Source organism: Ahaetulla prasina, chromosome 2, assembly GCF_028640845.1.
Source record: "Ahaetulla prasina isolate Xishuangbanna chromosome 2, ASM2864084v1, whole genome shotgun sequence".
NCBI classification, from domain to species: domain Eukaryota; kingdom Metazoa; phylum Chordata; class Lepidosauria; order Squamata; family Colubridae; genus Ahaetulla; species Ahaetulla prasina.
This window is the reverse complement of record NC_080540.1, coordinates 10,419,248-10,440,414: the sequence shown is the minus strand read 5'-3', so window position 1 is coordinate 10,440,414 and position 21,167 is coordinate 10,419,248. Positions and strand designations below refer to the sequence as shown.

Below are 21,167 nucleotides of genomic sequence, written 5' to 3'. Positions count from 1 at the left end.
AAATAAATCTTGAGGTCCTGTGTTTAAAACCACAATCTGTTTTCTCAACTCAATATTCCTACAGCTCTTCTCCATGAAGGCCACCTGCAAGGCACAACAGCCTTTACATCTGAAATTTTACACTGGTTTTGTCATTGCCCCAAACTCCCCAAATATATTTGCTATTCATATGGTTTCTTCCACTTGCATGCCTCATTTTTGACACAATCTGAACAGACATGCTTGGTGCACTGAATTCCTGGAACTGTTAGGAAAAAATGAAGGTTGAAACTCCTCTACTTCTCTTTTCTTCTCGCTTTCTCCTTATATGAGGAGCAACAATCAATTAACTATAGTCCGAGTGCTCCAATCCCCAAGAGATGCTGGCTGGGGAATTCTGAGGCTGAAAATTTCGGAGGTACCCAGGGAGAAAAAGGCTGGGACTCTGTAGGTGGTATTTCTATCATCTACCATGATAAAAATGCAAAGAACACTCCGAAAAAGACATGATCGCACAATTTCTACAAAAATCCCTAGGTTACAAGTGTTTCCTTAGCGAATGTTTGAAGTTATGTGATAAGCGCGCCCTAGAGTTTACCAACAAATCCCGAGATTATGAATATTGCAGCACCACAGCAGTTGTTCACCCTTACAAATAACTGCAGAGGCTCTGCAACATTCACCCCGCATATTCCGTTCCCCCCCTCACCACCACCCCCCGCCGGGTCTTCACAGGCACTTCGCCTGTGGAAAGTCACTTACTTTGCAATGCCCTCCTCTCTGTTGCGGTTTCTTTGCCCGTATTCAGTGAGAACAGAGGCCTAACGTACTGCGAGATCAGTAGCGTGAGATCTTGGCCTCTATTCTCTGTGAATTGAGACCTGGAAGTTTATAAACTGAGGGAAGACTTTTGTCCTTCAGCCCTTCCCTCTGTTTGCCGTTTCCTTGCCGAAGCCTGCAGGGAGATTGTGTTCCTGTAGGCTTCAGCAGCCCTTTGCAAAAAGCCTTTGTTGGTACCAGCAGAGCTTGAGAGGAGCAGACGTGCCCCTCCGAAGCCCTGTTCCTACGGGCAAAGGTTTTTTGCAAAGGGCAGCCAAAGCCTACAGGAATGCAATCTTAAGCGCTTTGCTGACAAAAAAGTAGCCTTGAGAGGCCACGGGGTTCAACCCCATTCCAGCGGTTGCTTTCTCAGCGCTGGAGGCCTCATCAGGCTGATCTGGGGTGAGAAAGCAGCGAATGCAAGAGCAAAAGCAGGAAGTGATGTCGTTCAATGTAAGAAATTCACTCCCACAAATTCTTGAGTTACGAATGGAATGGGCAGAAACCATTGCATTTGTAACCCAAGAACTACCCATATCCAGCAACTTCTGCTGCTGATGGCTAGATAGGCATTATCAAACTAGTATGTTGCCATTTTTTCCTTCTAATACCATTACATATTTGCCTACAAAAAATTAGTAGGCAATTTTAACAGTCGATATCTCAGCTGGACTTACAATGGGACATTAGAAATGAAATTCAACATTAAGGATTAGAAATGGCGAGTACTTTGAGATATACTCCCGTGATGGATTGAATATTGTTAATAATTGGTGTTATTTGTAATCCTGTACATCTGAAATATTGATGTTATGGTGGAATTGTTGTAGAATGAAGAGACACATTGAATGAATGAGTGATTTTTAAAATATTGGATGACAACATATACTAAGGGATAATAAACACAGGGTGTGAAGAAATTTATGCTTAAATAAATTAAAGGGAAAATATAAAAGGAATATGAAATGAGACTAGTATTGTTTGAAGTTGGAAGATTAGAATTCTACATACCATTAGTGTTATTATTAACGTTATATAAAAAAGACCTGACCCAATCAATATACTGTCCACAAAACATGTATGTTTAAGACTTCGGGTGGCGCCACCTTTCTCGCTGGGTGCTAATTTATGGCACTCCGCACTGGATATGGTAAAAGCCGGTGAAAACAGCAACGAACAGCTGTTCCCGGCTTCAATTTCCCTCTCTGGTTGAAAGAGAGAGAAAGAGCAGGGGGGGGGGAGAGTGGTAGATTCCCTAGGGGCTTTGTTTTTGTTATGCAAAGTCCCGAAAGGTCGAATCCCATTGAATCCTCCCTTAATCTCCAGTATTCACTGCGCTCCTGCAAAAGCAGGAAAAGAGGAAGGTGTCCACTTCTGCTAACAATTGATTTCTTTTTGTGGATTTCTATAAGCAGACGGAAGAAGCATGAGTGAACAATTATTGGTTTGCAAGTATTTTTGATTTCCTGACTTCCACCTTTTTTAAAAAGAGAAATTTTTCCCCCCTCCTTCTTTTAATTGTTTAAAATGGCGTTTGAGAGCAACTGAAAGCAGAGTGATAAATGAAAGGGAGCCTTGCTGCGGAATCGAAACTGGAGATTTTATCTTATTGTGTTGGACTGTGGATTGTTGGATTATATTACGTTGTTTAAGTATTTCACAAGAGGATTCCCAGCAGGAACTTTGTCATGAAGGTTCTTTCAGAAGAATGGATTCGTGACTTTATACAGGATTACACAGAAAGAATGTATTTAATTATTCAAAAATACGAATTGATAAAAAATGGGGATGTTTTGGATGAGAGCTTGGAGGAAATTAACCAGTGCAATCAGGACTTGGAAAATGGAATGGAGGAGATACAAACAAAAGTGGATAAATATGAAGATATGATCGTGAATAAACAAGTTGATGTAAAGAAGTTTTCTTTAAATAGTTTGGATGAAATGCCTGAATTTGTGCTACAGGAGGCTGTCTCCCGAACCGAAAAAACTCACAGGGTTAATGCTTTCCAAGAGTTCTCTTTTTGGACTGATGGAATATACGGCAGTAATTTGTGGATTCCTGGACATAAGGAACTACTAGGAAATATTGTGACTGACTTTTCAAAAGGAGTAATGAAGGAAAGACAGAGATTAATGCATCAAAAAAAATGGCAAGAGACAAAAGTATTATCCTTGAAACAAGGTTTTTTTGAAATATTAACAGACAAAAATATTAGTGTCCCGGAAAGACAATATGTGAGGAAGATCTGGAAGAAATGGGTTGATTATATGTTTTATATCTATCATAAAAGACTAGATATTTGGATCTATACTGGATTTTGACGAGGAAGGACTAAAGTTGAATAGATATTGTAATTTTCTGTATTGAAATTTTATAATGTGTTGCACTGAATTTTAAATAGAATATTCTCGAAAGATCTTATGTAAGAAAGACCTGGGGAAAATTATATGGTTATAGAAGCTATAAGGAGATATTCTCTGAATTGGATTGGATTTTTATGCTTTAGCTGGTTTTAAATACTTTAGGATTAATTTGTTCTATTGATTTATATATTTTATTACTGTTTATTGTTAATTTTTTTTGAAGGATTTTGGTTATGTTAGGAGGAAGTCAGAGCTAGAGAGGGAAAATTGGTATAATAGTTTTGGGGGAAAATTTTCTTAGCATATGTTTGTTTTATTTTTAACCATACCTTGTGCTTGTTCCGGGAAGTCAGGGGGGAGGGGGGAGGGTATTAGTGAAGGGAAGGGGGTTGGGGGAAAAGGGGGGGGATTTTTTTTGTGTGTAAAACTTTTTGAATAAAAAAAAAACAAAAACCATGTATGTTTATATTGGAAAAAATAAAAAACTTAATTAAAAAAAAAGAACGGAAAAAAAAGAAATTAAATTCAAGCTTTGTCTACAGTCATCACTTGGGGTGTCAAGTGGATTTTCTTGTGTGCATATAAGGCTGGAATGTTTCCTGAAGCACCATCCACATTCAAGGTACTCAAATGGTTATAATCATATGATTTAGAAGGCTAGTCCTAATACTGAAATTTTTTCCACAGTCTGGATACTCATATGGTTTCTCTCCTGTGTGAGTACTCTGGTATATCACCATGTTGGAATTCCAACTGAAACTTTTTCCACAAACGGGACACTCATACAGTTTCTCTCCTGTGTGAGTCCTCTGATGCACCACGAGCTGGGATCTCTGAGAGAAACTTTTCCATGATCAGGCCATTTAAAGGATTTCTCTCCTGTGTGAGTCCTCTGGTGTTCCATCAGGTGGGAATTCTGACTGAAACCTTTCCCACAAAAAGGACATTCAAATGGTTTCTCTCCTGTGTGAATCCTCTTGTGTTGAACCAGGGTGGAGTTCTGACGGAAACTTTTCCCACAGTCAAGACATTTAAAGGGTTTCTCTCCTGTGTGAGTCCTCTGGTGGTTCACCAGGCTGGAATTATGACTGAAACTTTTCCCACAATCAGGACATTCAAAGGGTTTTTCTCCTGTGTGAGTCCTCTGGTGTCTCACGAGTCTGGAATTCTTACTGAAACTTTTCCCACAAACAGGACAGCCAAACGGTTTCTCTCCTGTGTGAATCCTCTTGTGTTGAACCAGGGTGGAGCTCTGACTGAAACTTTTTCCACAGTCAAGACACTTAAAGGGTTTCTCTCCTGTGTGAGTCCTCTGGTGGTTAACCAGGCTGGAATTGTGACTGAAACTTTTACCACAATCAGGACATTCGAAGGGTTTTTCTCCTGTGTGAGTCCTCTGGTGTGAAACGAGTTCAGAATTTCGACTGAAATTATTCCCACAGTCAGGACATTTAAAGGGTTTCTCGTCTGTGTGAATCCTCTGGTGTATCACCAGGTTGGAATTATCACAGAAACATTTCTCACAATCAGGAATTTCAAACAGTTTCTCCTTGCTATGAGTCCATGTTGCTATGCTCGCTAAAGCATTTACCACATTGGGAGCACTTGTAGGGCTTCTCTCCTGTGTGAGTCCTCTGGTGCGCCACAAACTGGGATCTCTGAGAGAAACCTTTCCACAATCAGGACATTCAAAGAGTTTCTCTCCTACGTGAGTCCTCTGGTGTATCACCAGGCTGGAATTCTTACTGAAACTTTTCCCACAGTCAGGACATTCAAAGGATTTCTCTCCTGTGTGAGTCCTCTGGTGTTTCACCAGAGTGGAATTCTGACTAAAATGTTGCCCACAGTCAAGACATTTAAAGGGTTTCTCTCCTGTGTGAATCCTATGGTGTTGAACCAGGGTAGAATTCTGAGTGAAACTTTTCCCACAGTCAGGACATTTAAAGGGTTTCTCTCCTGTGTGAGTCCTCTGGTGCTCCACGAGGTGGGAATTCTGACTGAAACTTTTCTCACAAAGAGGACATTCAAATGGTTTCTCTCCTGTGTGAATCCTCTGGTGTTGAACCAGGGTGGAATTCTGACGGAAACTTTTCCCACAGTCAAGACATTTAAAGGGTTTCTCTCCTGTGTGAGTCCTCTGGTGGTTCACCAGGCTGGAATTGTGACTGAAACTTTTACCACAATCAGGACATTCAAAGGGTTTTTCTCCTATGTGAATCCTCTGGTGTCTCACGAGTCTGGAATTCTTACTGAAACGTTCCCCACAAACAGGACAGTCAAACAGTTTCTCTCCTGTGTGAGTCCTCTGGTGTGAAAGGAGGTGAGAATTTCGATTGAAACTATTCCCACAGTCAGGACATTTAAAGGGTTTCTCACCTGTGTGACTCCTTTGGCGTGTCACCAGGCTGGAATTGGTACTGAGACTTTTCCCCCAGTCAGGATGCTGAAAGGGTTTCTCTCTTGTGTGAGTCCATGTTGCCATGCTTGCTAAAGCATTTACCACATTGGGAGCATTTGTAAGGCTTCTCTCCTGTATGAGTCCTCTGGTGCACCATGAGCTGGGATCTCTGAGAGAAACTTTTCCACGAACAGGACATTCAAATAGTTTCTCTCCTATGTGAGTCCTTTGGTGTTGAACCAGGGTGGAATTCTGACTAAAACCTTTCCTACATTGAGGACATTTAAAGGGTTTCTCTCCTGTGTGAATCCTCTGGTGTTGAACCAGGGTGGAATTCTGAGTGAAACTTTTCCCACAGTCAGGACATTTAAAGGGTTTCTCTCCTGTGTGAGTCCTCTGGTGTTTCATGAGATGGGAATTCTGACTGAAACGTTTCCCACAAACAGGACATTCAAACGGTTTCTCTCCTGTGTGAATCCTCTGGTGGCCAATAAGGCTGGAATTCTGAGTGAAACTTTTCCCACAGTCAGGACATTTAAAGGGTTTCTCTCCTGTATGAGTCCTCTGGTGTTTCACCAGGCTGGAATTGTTACTGAAACATTTCCCACACTCGGGACATTCAAATGGTTTCTCCTTGGTGTGAATCCATATTGCCATGCTTCCTAAAGCATTTACTGCATTGAGAGCACTTGCAGGGCTTTTCTCCTGTGTGGGTCCTTCCATGAAAGAAAACAGAGTTGTTCTGATCAAAGGATTTGTCACATTCAGAGAATTTGTATGGTTTTTCTCCAGTCTTGATCTTTCCAGGCATAATCAGCTGTGATTCGCAAGTTGTATCTTTCCCACAACTAATATTCTTGAGGAAGTCAAAAAATGTGGATGATCTCTTATTTAGTGATGCTTTGATTTACTGGTTATTTTCTTCCAGAGTGAGGCCTGCAACACTGCTCTACGTGGATTTCCAATTGACCTTTTCCTCTCCAGTAACTTCCAGATATTTCCCTCTTTTGCTCAATGGAAAAATAATCTCCCTTGACTTTTCATGTAATGTTTGCTTGAATTTCACCCTCTACTTTTCCCAGCTAGAAATCTCTTCATTTTTTCTCGTTTCTCTCTCAGCTGCCGAGGAAGGTGAAGAATTGTGTGTCTCACTGAAGGAAATGGAAAATATTTTGATTTCTGGACTGACTTGCTTTGCTGTTCAATGTTGCTTGTTATCCTCAGTTGTCCAGAGTGCTCTTATTGCCATCCTTTTTGTCTATAAGATTCAAATAAAAGGGTATCTTTAATGATTGCAGAAGATAAGCAAAAGAGTAAAACATTTACATTACAATGAAAAATGATGAAATTCACTTGTTGACTGAGTCAATCACAAATTCTTAGCAGTGCAAAGGGTTTTTCAAATAGTCAAGTGAAAAAGAAAGTACACCCTCTTTGATTTTTATGGTTTACTTATCAGGTTATAATATACAGAAGAGAGTAACAGAATTAGAAGGGACCTTGCAGGTCTTCTAATCCAGCCCCTGCTCAAGCAGGAGACCCTACACCATTTCAGACAAGTGTTTCTTTCATCTCTTCTGAAAAGCCCAGTGATGGAGCACCACAACTTCTGAAGGCAAGCTGTTCTGCTGGTTACTTATTCTCACCATTAGGAAATTTCTCATTGCTTCCATAGTATAAAGAGGCCATGTAGCAGCCAAGTACTGCTAATAAAGTGCCCTTGATCAATTGATCATCAGGAGGTAGGACTACATCTATAAAAGCCAAAGTTGTAGGAGTTTCCTGGTCTCCAGACTTGAGGTGTGTGTTAATGCAATCCCAAAGAGTTAAGACATCAGCAATTATCTTAGAGAAGAAATTGTTGTTGCAGATTAATTTGGGAAGGTTTAAAAGACCATTTCCAAACAATTTAAAATCCATCATTCTACAGTGAGGAAGATTATTCACAAGTAGGAAACATTCAGGACAGTTGCCAATCTTCCCAGGAATGGACATCCAAGAAAATTCATCTCGGGATGTCCGACTGATGTTGCGGCAATATCGGATGCAAGGTGTGGATCTCCATCCGCCCGCACTGAGTTTTCCCCTTTGGAGGGTTCCAAAAGGAGCTAAAGCCACCCTGTAGGGGTGGTGAAGGAAAGGGGGGGTGCCCTGCAGGTTGCGGGGGAGTTGCAACTCTCCTGCCTGATCCAGGGCTCTTCCCTCTCATTCTTGATAAGGAGAGGCAGTCATCATGGCTGCCGTGAAGCTGGACATCCGAGGCAACAAAGAAAGTACAGGAGCGGCGTAAATGAATAGTGACTTGAACTGGGTGAGATGATTCTTTTGCTACCTAAAATTTAACCCTAAAAGGAAAACATATCCAGGAAAGAGACTCTTAGAACTATTTATTAAAGCAACAAACAATAATTCAAAGAAAAATTTCAGACCCAAAAGAAAGGAACCAAGGGGGAAAAAGCAATAAAATAAAATAAAATAAAATATAGAAAATTGAACCTCGAAGCTGGGTAGGTGCTGTTTTGGAAAGGTATTTTAAAATGCTGGAACATTTTACTTAAATAACTGACTTTGTTTGTATAAATCAAATTAAAATTGGATTAAGTAACAGTTAGAACTGAGGTGTTGAAACCTATGCTGCGGGTGTCACCTACTGTTGAATGGAAAATATACCCCTACAAGCCTGGGAAAATTTCTGATAAGAGAAATAAACATCATCTATCTGGAGACCTTATAATTATTTTTTTATATTTATCTACTCCATGATCATTAGAGACTCAACTGTAAGACAAAGGAAGAGATCTAATTAAAGCAACCTTTGAATGTTAAGACATATTACTAAATTTATAAAGTGGATTTAAGAAGACACCTAGAAAGCTTTCTGGACTACTTAAATGGAACTGATTGATTAACTGTGGAATATAAAGAACGGTGACTACTGTATTCTCTAGGGAGCAACATTAGGCCTGAATATATGATTTTTGGACTATTGAGCAACAGTGAGACTGACTAAAACAAGACGAGTTGCTCCATCAGGGGGAAATGAGTGGATTTTTGGAACAAATGCCTTTGATGTTTCAAAACATTAAGAACATTATGACAAAGAACTCTAGAGAGATAAAGAACCTAATGCATGGCACAGATGGGAAAACAGAAAACATTCAACAAGGGACAATGAATAAAGATCACTATGTCCAGGAAAGGGAGGCAATAACAGAAAGAATGGAGGAAAAGATAGAACAGACAAATCAGAAAATAAAGCAAGAAGATAAGAAGGAGAAGACAGTAAAGAAAAATGACTGATGAAATAAAGCAAGGAAAAAATATTTTAAGAGATTTTAAAATGGATAGGAACAAACAGGATGATACTTTTGAAAGAGAGACAGGAGATTAGGAATTTGGGCAGACATTCTAGAGGCTTGGCAGTATAATATGGGAGAAATATATAGACTGAGTAGCAAAAAGGTAGAGATCGATAGAAGGAAAGATCCAAAAGAGAAGTATGGGAGGCAATACAAAAAACAAATAAGAATTGAAGCATTAAAATGGGCAAGAGATGAAGGATAGAAAGGGAAAGTCTTTTAAGATAATGGTGGACTAACTGAATTGTTAAGTTAGAACTGAATTCTAACTGAAAAGTTAGAATTGAGGTGTTGAAACCTATGCTGCGGGTGTCACCTACTGTTGAATGGAAAATATACCCCTACAAGCCTGGGAAAATTTCTGATAAGAGAAATAAACATCATCTATCTGGAGACCTTATAATTATTTTTTTATATTTATCTACTCCATGATCATTAGAGACTCAACTGTAAGACAAAGGAAGAGATCTAATTAAAGCAACCTTTGAATGTTAAGACATATTACTAAATTTATAAAGTGGATTTAAGAAGACACCTAGAAAGCTTTCTGGACTACTTAAATGGAACTGATTGATTAACTGTGGAATATAAAGAACGGTGACTACTGTATTCTCTAGGGAGCAACATTAGGCCTGAATATATGATTTTTGGACTATTGAGCAACAGTGAGACTGACTAAAACAAGACGAGTTGCTCCATCAGGGGGAAATGAGTGGATTTTTGGAACAAATGCCTTTGATGTTTCAAAACATTAAGAACATTATGACAAAGAACTCTAGAGAGATAAAGAACCTAATGCATGGCACAGATGGGAAAACAGAAAACATTCAACAAGGGACAATGAATAAAGATCACTATGTCCAGGAAAGGGAGGCAATAACAGAAAGAATGGAGGAAAAGATAGAACAGACAAATCAGAAAATAAAGCAAGAAGATAAGAAGGAGAAGACAGTAAAGAAAAATGACTGATGAAATAAAGCAAGGAAAAAATATTTTAAGAGATTTTAAAATGGATAGGAACAAACAGGATGATACTTTTGAAAGAGAGACAGGAGAGTTAGGAATTTGGGCAGACATTCTAGAGGCTTGGCAGTATAAGATGGGAGAAATATATAGACTGAGTAGCAAAAAGGTAGAGGTCGATAGAGGCAAAGATCCAAGAGAGAAGTATGGGAGGCAACCCAAAAAGCGAATAAGAATTGAAGCATTAAAATGGACAAGAGATGATGGATAGAAAAGAAAGGACTTTTAATATAATGGTGGACTAACTGAATTGTTAAGTTAGAACTGAATTCTAACTGAAAAGTTAGAATTGAGGTAGAAATCAGAGATAGAGGGACTATTAGTATACACATTTTTATATAACAGAATAAAAGTAATAACTAGATGGGAAGATTAGAAATTGGAAGAGGGTATTACTATGTATGTTCAAATAATATTGTGATTGGCATTAGAATGGCAATGAAACAGTAAACAACTAAATAATGAAGGATTATATCTTAATACATACATACATACATATATATACATATATATATATATATACATATATATACATATACATATACATATACATTTGTTTTCTGAGGTGTTCGTGGGTGTTTGTATGTAGGTCTTTGGTTATTCGGGTTTTCTCCCACGTAAAATTGGAAGTGTCTTGGCAACGTTTCGACTAAGTCTCATTCGTCATCTTCAGGCTTCTGCTTTGTGCTTCTAGGAGCAATGTGTGATCGCAGCTGTTTCTTCCTTTTAACTGCTAGTGGGGGTTTGAACTGATTGGGTGGGAGCTTGGCTGTGCTCTGATTGGATGGGGTTTTTTTGTGCTCTGATTGGCTGGAGGTGTGTCCTGTTTGGGTGGGGGCTTGGTTGTGCTCAGATTAGTCTGAGTTGCAGGGGGATTTGCTGATTTGCAGAGCTGCATTGTTGTAGTTTGGCTTCGTGTTCATGGTAGTGCTACATCTTCATAGTGGGTGTCAGTCTGCTGCATGTATGGATTGGAGGGGTTTGAAATGGCTAATGTTGCAGCTGCGGTCTGGCTTCTGGTCCTTGGTTGTGCTTCATCATCGGTGTGGGTTTGAGTCTGCTTTCTGGGTGGATGTGTGGTGGTGACATCCTGTGTGGCCCTCGTGAGTGTGGGTCTGGTGTCATTCCTCGTGTTAGGGACTCGTTTGTCAATAAGAGCGGGTTTCCAAATGGCTGGTAGGCGGGAGGTATCATCTGCAACTCAGCAAATCCCCCTGCAACTCAGACTAATCTGAACACAACCAAGCCCCCACCCAAACAGGATACACCTCCAGCCAATCAGAGCACAAAAAAACCCCATCCAATCAGAGCACAGCCAAGCTCCCATTCAATCAGTTCAAACCCCCACTAGCAGTTAAAAGGAAGAAACAGCTGCGATCACACATTGCTCCTAGAAGCACGAAACTGAAGCCTGAAGATGACGAATGAGACTTCGTTGAAATGTCGCCAAGACACTTCCAATTTTACGTGGGAGAAAACCAGAATAACCAAGACCTACATATACACACACACACACGTTTTCATAGATTTTTTATTTATTTATTATTCACACTCCCTAGGGACTCAGGGCGGTTTATAGCCACATAAAAAACATATATATATATATACAGGGTAAAACATTAATTTAAAAAACTTATTACATAGGCCGAATATTTAAAATAGAGATATAAATAATAAAACCCCATTTAAAACCAGATTTAAAATTTAAACATTTAAAAATTTAAAATTCTAGTCCAGTCCTGCGCAGATAAATAGATGTGTCTTAAGCTCATGCGGAAGGTTCAAGGTCAGGAAGTTGGCGAAGTCCTGGGGAAGCTCGTTCCAGAGGGTGGGGCCCCACAGAAAAGGCCCTTCCTGGGTGTCGCCAGTCGGCACTGCCTGGCGATGGCACCTGAGGAGTCCCTCTCTGTGAGGCGCGGGTCGGTGAGAGGCATTCGGTGGCAGCAGACGGTCCCGTAAGTAGCCCGGCCCTATGCCATGGAGCGCTTTGAAGATCATTACCAAAACCTTGAAGCGCACCCGGAAGGCCACAGGCAGCCAGTGCAGTCTGCGCAGGAGAGGTGTTACGTGGGAGCCACGAGGGGCTCCCTCTATCACCCGCGCAGCTGCATTCTGAACTACCTGGAGTCTCCAGGTGCTCCTCAAGGGGAGCCCAATGTAGAGAGCATTGCAGTAATCCAGACGAGATGTCATGAGAGCATGAGTGACCGTGCATAGGGCATCCCGGTCTAGAAATGGGCGCAACTGGCGAACCAGGCGAACCTGGTGAAAAGCTCTCCTGGAGACGTCCGTCAAATGGTCTTCGAAAGACAGCCGTCCATCCAGGAGGACGCCCAAGTTGCGCACCCTCTCCATTGGGGCCAATGACTCGCCCCCAACAGTCAGCTGCGGCTGCAGCTGACTGTACCGGGATGCCGGCATCCACAGCCACTCCGTCTTGGAGGGATTGAGCTTGAGCCTGTTTCTCCCCATCCAGACCCGTACGGCTTCCAGACACCGGGACAACACCTCGATAGCTTCGTTGGGGTGGTCCGGTGTGGAAAAGTACAGCTGAGTATCGTCAGCGTACAGCTGGTACCTCACACCGAAACCACTGATGATCTCACCCAGCGGCTTCATATAGATGTTGAACAAGAGGGGCGAGAGAATCGACCCTGAGGCACCCACAAGTGAGGCGTCTCGGGGCGACCTCTGCCCCCGTCAACACCGTCTGCGACCGATCGGAGAGATAGGAGGAGAACCACCGATGAGCGGTGCCTCCCTCCCAATCCCTCCAACCGGTGCAGCAGGATACCATGGTCGATGGTATCAAAAGCCGCTGAGAGGTCTAATAGGACCAAGGCAGAGGAATAACCTTTATCCCTGGCCCTCCAGAGATCATCCACCAACGCAACCAAAGCCGTCTCAGTGCTGTAACCGGGCCGAAAACCGGACTGGAACGGGTCTAGATAGACGGTTTCCTCCAGGTACTGGGGTAGCTGACATGCCACCACACTCTCTACAACCTTCACCGCGAAGCGAAGGTTGGAGACCGGACGATAATTACCTAAAACAGCTGGGTCCAGGGAAGGCTTCTTGAGGAGAGGCCTCACCACCACCTCCTTCAAGGCGGCCGGAAAGACCCCCTCCAACAAGGAAGCATTCGTAATCCCCTGGAGCCAGCCTCGTGTCACCTCCTGTGCGGCCAGCACCAACCAGGAGGGACACGGGTCCAGTAAACATGTGGTGGCATTCAACCTACCCAGCAACCTGTCCATGTCCTCGGGAGCTACAGGGTCAAACTCATCCCAAATAGTCTCAACAAGACGGCTCTCTGACATCCCACCTGGATTTACCCAATTTTGGTCCAGGCCGTCCCGAAGCTGAACGATTTTGTCGTATAGATAACCACTAAACTCCTCAGCACGTCCCTGCAACGGGTCATCCCGCTCCCCCTGTTGAAGGAGAGAGCGAGTAACCCGAAACAGGGCGGCCGGGCGGTTATCTGCCAACGCAATGAGGGAGGAGACGTAGCAATGTCTCGCTTCCCTCATTGCCATTAGGTAGGTCCTCGTATAGGACCTAACTAGTGTCCGATCAGCCTCCGAACGACTGGACCTCCAGGAACTCTCTAGGCATCTTCTCCGGCGTTTCATCCCCCTCAGCTCCTCGGAGAACCAGGGAGCTGGTTGAGACCTACGCCGGGTCAGAGGCCGCAAAGGCATGACACGGTCCAAGGCCCCCGCCGCAGCCCGTTCCCAAGCCGCGACAAGTTCCTCGGCCGTGCCGTGAGCCAGACCCTCAGGAAACGGCCCAAGCTCCGTCTGGAACCTCTCCGGGTCCATCAGGCGCCTGGGAGGGAACCAACGTATTGGTTCCGTCTCCCTGCGGTGTTGAGTGGCGGTCAGAAAGTCCAGGCAAAGGAGAGAGTGATCTGACCATGACAAAGGTTTGATGACTAAATCCCTCAAATCCAGATCCTTCAACCACTGACCAGAGATGAAAATCAAATCCAGTGTGCCACCCCCACTGTGAGTAGGGCCATCAACTACTTGAGTCAGGTCCAAGGCCGTCATGGAAGCCGTGAACTCCCGAGCAACTGAAGATGACATGCCGGTCGATGGCAAGTTGAAATCCCCCATGACAATAAGTCTGGGGGTCTCAACTGCCACCCCAGCAAGCACCTCCAGGAGCTCGGGCAGGGCAGCTGTCACGCAGCAAGGAGCCAGGTACGTGACAAACAAGCCCATCTGACACCTATGGCCCCACCTCACAAAGAGGGATTCACACCCGGCCATCTGAGGTACAGTGGTCTCCCTCGGCTCTAGACTCTCCCTAATCACAACCGCCGCCACCCCACCCTTACCCTGGGCCCTCGGCTGATGGAATGCCCGGAAACCCGGTGGGCACATTTCAACAAGGGGCACGCCCCCTTCTGCGCCCAACCAGGTTTCCGTAATGCCCATAAGGTCCGCGGCACCCCCCTGGATAAGATCATATATTAGGGGGGCCTTATTGACCACGGACTGTGCGTTGCACAACATCAGCCGAAGGCCCAGGCTCTGAGGGTCTCGACCATCCGGGGAACGGGAGAAGTCTGAGGGATCGGGACGCGCGATCGCCTTCAAACATCGAGCGCGCGTCCCCGGGAAATGATGTGATCCCTCGCTTCCGCCATATCTGCCCCTCCCACTTACCGTACAAATAGAACCACCCTCACCAAAAGGAACGCAATCTTCCCCCGTAACCTTCGAACCTGTTAAATGGACACCGCGAGCACACGCAGGAACTGGACCCCCCCCGACGGGCTACCCCCACCCGCCCTTGCCCTCCCACCCCTTAAAAGCTCCCTATCTAAAAAACCCCAAAGGCTCTTCCTCGACGCATGCCACCTCTGTGGGTCCCAAGACCCGTCATTGAGGCCGGCCCTTGGTAATAAAGCGGGCCATTCCTGCGAGGCGGGGGCACCTCGCAGGCGCAAGAGTTCCTGTACCGAATAGTGTATAAAAATCGTAAAAAATATCACGTCGCTAGAAGATAGAAGTCGACGGGAGATGATATTGTCCCAGGATGGCAGAATATTATACAATAGTTCCTAATTTTCACTGGTATAGGTATGTAGCTTTGCTCACACAGGCACGAAGCCGAAAGCACCAGCCTGAAGATGACGAATAGGACCTCATCGAAACGTCGTCTAGATACTTTCAACCTTACATGGGAAAAGACCCGAATACGCCAAGACCTACATATACATACATACATACATATAAATGTATGTATGTATATATATTAAAAAAAATTAAAATTTGTGTTTTGCTAATAAAGAAATAAAGGGAGACTAATATAGATCTATTTCAAGCTATTTAGTTCTCATCAATTAGCCATACCCTTACTTGGATTCAAATTTGGGCTGCCTGCATATTAGGTTGTTGCACTCAGGGGTGAAATGCTCCCGCTTCGGACTGGGTCACCCAAACCGGTAGCAAAAATCCCTGCCCCCGCCCAGCCGAGCTGCACGATCATCAGAGGTTTTTTTCCACTTTTAAAAGCATTTTTTCTTTGGCCAAAAAAATGCTTTTAAAAGAAAAAAAAAAGCCTCTGATGATTGCACGGCACAGCAGGGATTGTCGGAGGAGCCTTTTAAAAACAGTTTTTCTACAACCTCTTCCGCCGAAGAGGTTGTAGAAAAAATGCTTTTAAAAGGCTCCTCTGATGATCCCAGCTGAGTTGCCTGATCGTCAGAGGCTTTTTTTTTCTTTTAAAGGCAAAAAAAATATGTTTTTTTTCGGCCGAAGAGGTTGTAGAAAAAATTATTTTAAAAGTTAAAAAAAAAAAGTTGGCCATGCCCACTCAGTCACATTATCCCCACTACCAAGCCACGCCCACAGAACCAGTAATAACAAATTTTACATTTCACCATTGGTTGTACTAACCTCTGAGCCACAAGTTCTCCTCCCTTTATCAGCTGAGCCAGGGGAGAGTTATATATATGTATGTATGTATGTATGTATGTATGTATGTATGTATATAGGTCTTTGGTTGTTCGGGTTTTCTCCCGTGTAAAATTGGAAGTGTCTTGGCGACGTTTCGACGAAGTCTCATTCGTCATCTTCAGGCTTCAGCTTCGTGCTTCTGGGAGCAATGTGTGATCGCAGCTGTTTCTTCCTTTTAACTGCTAGTGGGGGTTTGAACTGATTGGGTGGGAGCTTGGCTGTGCTCTGATTGGATGGGGGTTTTTCTGTGCTCTGATTGGCTGGGGGTGTGTCCTGTGTTGGTGGGGGCTTGGTTGTGCTCAGTCTAGTCTGTGCTGCAGGGGGATTTGAGCTGGTGAGCTGCATAGCTGTTGTTTGGCTTTGTGGTCGTGCTACATCTTCATAGTGGGTGTCAGTCTGCTGCATGAATGGATTGGAGGGGTTTGAAATGGCTAATGTTGCAGCTGCGGTCTGGCTTCTGGTCCTTGGTCGTGCTTCATGATCAGTGTGGGTTTGGGTCTGCTTTCTGGGTGGATGTGTGGTGGTGACATCCTGTGTGGACCTTGTGAGTGTGGGTCTGGTGTCATTCCTTGTGTTAGGGACTTGTTTGTCAATAAGGGCGGGTTTCCAAATGACTGGTAGGCGGGAGGTGTCATCTCGTTTGTTCATGCTGTGTGGCCGTTTTTCTATCTCAATGGCTTCTCTGATTATTCTGTTGTTAAAGTGTTCAGTTTTGGCGATAGTTCTGGTCTTTTTAAAGTCAATATCATGTCCTGTGACTTTAAAGTGTTGGACCAGGGAAGAAGTTGGTTCCTCTTTTTTGAATGAGTTCTTGTGTTCTTCAATGCGTGCACTTATTCTTCTGTTGGTTTGTCCAATGTATGTGGTGGGGCAGCCGGGCCATGGGATTTCATATACTCCTTGATTTTCTAACTCAATTTTGTGTATGGGGTTTCTTAGGACGGTGCATATTTCCTGTTGGTGCAGAATGCTGTCTTGATGTTGTGTTTGTGGAGGATCTTGCTGATTCTGTCTGTGGTGCCTTTTATATATGGGAGGAGGGCTGTGCCGTTTTCTTGTTCTCTGTCTTGGATTTTAGTGGGGGGTTCTTTTTGGATTAGCTTGGTAATCTTATTTGTTTGGAATCCATTGGATGTTAGTACGTTAGTGAGAGTGTCTAGTTCGGGTTTTAGGTGTTGTTCATCAGCTAAGCATTTTGTTCTGGAGATGAGTGTCTTGGCTACGGAGTTGATCTGTGCTGGGTGGTGGTGTGAGAGTGCGTGCAGATAGCGGTTTGTGTGTGTTTTCTTCTGGTAGATGGTGTGTCCTAGGGAGCCATTGGGTTTCCTGTAGACTAAGACATCCAGGAAGGGAAGTTGGTTATTAACTTCTGTTTCCATGGTGAACTGTATTTTGGGGTGTAGGCTATTGAGGTGTGTAAGGAAGTTGTCAAGTTTTTCTTTCCCGTGTGGCCAGATTATGAAGGTGTCGTCTACATATCTGAGCCAGAGTTTGGGTTTGTGATCAGATTTTTCTAGAGCTTGGGTTTCAAAGTGTTCCATGTAGAGATTGGCAATGACAGGTGAGAGGGGTGATCCCATGGGTGCTCCTTCTACTTGTTTGTATTTTTGTCCATTATAGATGAAGTATGTGTTGGATAGGCAGTGGTTGGTCAGATCTAGGATGTGCTTGGGGGGGGTTATATTTGTTTTGTATGTATGTATGTATGTATATATATATATGTATGTATGTATGTATATATATGTAAAGATAAAAGAAAATTAATCTTAAGGCCAGACGATGCAATGGCCAGAAAAATTGCTAAAAAGCAAAGACTTTTATCTCAGAAGTTGCCACAAAGAAGAGGGAGTCAAAGTATTCTCCAAAGTACCTGAGGGTAGAACAAGAAGCAATGGGTGGAAACTAATCAAGGAGAGAAGCAATTTAGAACTAAGGAGAAATTTTCTGACAGTTAGAACAATTAATCAGTGGAACAACTTGCCTGCAGAAGTTGTAAATGCTCCAACACTGGAAATTTTTAAGAAAATGTTGGATAACCATTTGTCTGAAATGGTGTAGGGTTTCCTGCCTCGGCAGGGGGTTGGACAAGAAGGCCTCCAAGGTCCCTTCCAACTCGGTTGTTGTTGTTGTTGCTGTTGTTATTATTATCTCAGACTCTACAGGCCTCAGTTAGCATGTTAAATGTTAAGATTCATGACAGTGCAATTAGAAAAAGACTGAACAAGTATGGTTTGTTTGGAAAGGTTGTCAGGAGAAAGTCTCTTCTCTCTAAAAGGGTCATAGAAGCAGGGCTGAGGGTTGCAAAGTTGCATCTGAACAAATTACATGATTTCTGGAACACTGACCTTTGCACAGACCAGACCATAATGCAATTGGGCCAGAGGCCATCTGTCCAATAGCTATAGCAAGGCTGACATAGGATTATGCAACAGGACAGTGGTCGCACAACGGATCAGCAAATCTACAACAGGGACCTCGAGAGAGTTGTGCATAAAAAAACACCCACAAACCTCAACAAACTGAAGCAATTTTGTAAAAAAAAATGGGCCAAAATTCCTCCACAATGCTAAAAGAGACTGATAAAGTCACACAGAAAAGGATTACTTCTAGTTGTTGCTGCTAAAGGTGGTTTAACAAATTACTGAATCATACGTTTTTTCACATATGACTTCTCTGTTTTGGCTTTCTTTTTATAAATTAAATGGTGACCTGATGTAATATGTCATGTGTTCTTGTTCATCTGTGGTTGTATTTACTGGCTTTTAAGAATTTCTAACGACCAATTGATTTTTACTAAGTCCTGATGTATAAAATCATAGAAATCAAGGAGAGTGTACTTTCTTTTTCACGTGACTATATCTGGAAGTCCTGGGGAGAGATTATACATTTGGCGATAGATACATTCAGAGAGAAATAAAAATACACAAACCTACAATATGGAGAAAATCCATGTCTTTCAAGTCTGAAAAACATGTCAAACTTTCTGTGCTATTCTTAACCAGGAATTGGATGAATTGGATGATTGCTCATAGGTTGAGATGGCAAGGCTGAAGTTCAGGCCCCAACAGGCTTCTGAGGACATGGAAACTTTCACAGGAAACCACCAGCCTGTGGGTTAGGCAAGTGACCAAAACCACAGAAGGCATGCTTGACTATTTTTAGAATTTCTATATCTTATCTTTCATCTGCCAGCTGCCTTTTACTGTATGTAAAGTAAAAGTAAAAAATTTATAAATATCTGCCCAGCACTATCTTCTGGGTTCCTTCCTTCTTAAGAGGGACCCATCTTTATTCAGACGAATAAATGCATTGGCTTATCAACACACACGCTTGGACTGTCTTTTATTTTATCGAGCCACACCTGTCAATCTGCTGGCACTAGATTTACAGATTTGGGGTTTTAACTGATGAAATGATGCCTTTAGCCTCTGCAAGATTTGAAGCACCAGTTTTGCCCATGGAAGCACTGAGCTGCAGTAAGGGCAGAAAATACTTTCCACAACTCCTTTGGTGACATCCCAATTGAAGTAGTCCTCACTTACTGAGTGCAATTGGGACTAGCATCTGTGTCACTAAGTGGCCCAATCATGAAGTCACATGACAGTGCCAACTTGCATCTGTTCCTCTGCAGTTCTTAAACAAATCACTGTGGGTTGTTAAAGGCAATTTCACATTACTCTGGCTTCCACCTTTCTGCTGGCATCCCCATTGAGTTTGCTTGTCAGAAGCCAGCTGGGAAGGTCCCATATTGGGATTATGAGTCTGGGATGCTGAAGTCATCATAAAAGTGCATCAGTTGCCAGAATCCGAATTGGTACAATTCCTTTTCCTGCACCTTCATAAATACATCTGCTTCTATGACATTGTAACTTGAAAGGCTCAGTGAGCCAATGGTAAGTGAGGACTACCTATGTTTGTCCTTGATCAAGTAGTAGATCCCACCTCTACCCTCCCCCCATTCAATTCCTGCCTTTCCCATAGGTCCTTGATTTTAATCTTCGGTATTAATTTTATGGGAAGCCCCCTCCCCAAGAATGAAATATTTTGGGAGATGTTAAAAGAGGCAGAATATTGTATTTACCCAAAGGAGAAATGGAGGAAAAAAAATCTTAACAAAGGCAGAAAGCAGTCCCAACAGTTTCCAACAGATGCCTGAAGAAGTAGAGATTTTGTGCCCATTTAGAAAGAGCGGGCTAATCTATTCACAAACAAAACACCTTCAGCTCCAGTTGATGGGATTAAGAGGTACGGGGACAAGACTTTTAGGACATAATAGGATTAACCCACCACCATTAAAATGGAGCATTTCAATCACAGAACCCCAAAGACTGTATAAAGACCCTCCTATCCCAACCTCATTTTGTCAACAACCTAAAAAAACCAGAGGCACATCAGTCTGAACTTGTTGCCCTGAGAAATCAGGTCCAAAGCAGAATAATGGAGTTGGGGGGGGACCTTGGAGGTCTTCTAGTCCATCCCCTGTTCTGGCAGGAGACCCTATTCGATTCTGAACAAATGGCTGTCCAATCTCCCCTTAAAACCCTCCAGTGACGGAGCAGCCACAACCTCTGGAGGGAAGCCATTCCCAAAGAATCAACTTTAATTTAAAAGAGACTTTTTCAATCTTCCCAGCAGCAGAAAATTCCAGCCACCAGTTTCACAGCCTGCAGCCCCAGTGGGCTTCCATTTGGGGAGGGAAGGAACCTGCAGCAGCAGCAGCTGACCTGCTTCAGCCCAGTTGCTTCTCTGCTTCCAGGCCGTGGAGGGAACCGAACAGCCCGACTTGCTCCCGGACTTTCCTCCCACCTGCTGCCCTCAACTCACCTGCCAGCTGCTGCTTCGACCCTCGCAAGAGCAGAAAAGCCGCTCTGCACACCACTTTTCTCCCACGAGTCATCCGGAAGAGGAAGTTTCTCTGCACTTCTCTCTTCCCATCCTTTCTAGCAATGCAGTACTCGATGGTTTAAAAAACTCCTCTTTCAAGCAAGCTCAAACGCGGGTGGCACTAAAGTATGTGTGGCTTTCTAGGCAAAGATGTTGCCTGATCGCCATCTAGCGACCTGAAGTGGAAAAACACGTTTGTCCAGTCTCCACCAAGTCGTTTGGAAAATATTTTCAGTAATTACGTGGCAGCAGGTCCTTTTCGACTCCTAGCAACCGACCTTTGCAACTGAGCCAAGTATTAATGCAGCCTAGGATTGTACTGGTTATTTTGGCTGTTATCACTTATTGTTGGATCACATTTAAGTGA

The 21,167-nt window shown here is 43.3% G+C and overlaps 1 protein-coding gene across 2 annotated transcripts; it reads right to left on the bottom strand.

Annotated features, from left to right (window-relative positions):
• Nucleotides 1-3,504: 3,504 nt before the first annotated feature.
• Nucleotides 3,505-20,802, bottom strand: LOC131193467 (zinc finger protein 850-like). Of its 2 annotated transcripts, none has more exons than XM_058173641.1 (2): nucleotides 20,741-20,802; nucleotides 3,505-6,820 (listed from the first exon to the last, which is right to left on the bottom strand). In XM_058173641.1, the coding sequence occupies exon 2, from the start codon at nucleotides 6,283-6,285 to the stop codon at nucleotides 3,898-3,900; it is 2,388 nt and encodes a 795-aa protein (XP_058029624.1). In that variant the 5' UTR covers nucleotides 6,286-6,820; nucleotides 20,741-20,802; the 3' UTR covers nucleotides 3,505-3,897. The 2 variants fall into 2 exon arrangements, with proteins under 2 accessions (XP_058029624.1, XP_058029625.1); XM_058173642.1 differs by lacking the exon at nucleotides 20,741-20,802 and adding an exon at nucleotides 20,641-20,705.
• Between the last annotated feature and the right edge of the window lie 365 nt (nucleotides 20,803-21,167).

What these genes read in the sequence shown, in the direction of transcription:
- LOC131193467 (XM_058173641.1), bottom strand. Translation starts at nt 6,285, where the DNA reads ATGGAAGGACCCACACAGGAGAAAAGCCCTGCAAGTGCTCTCAATGCA.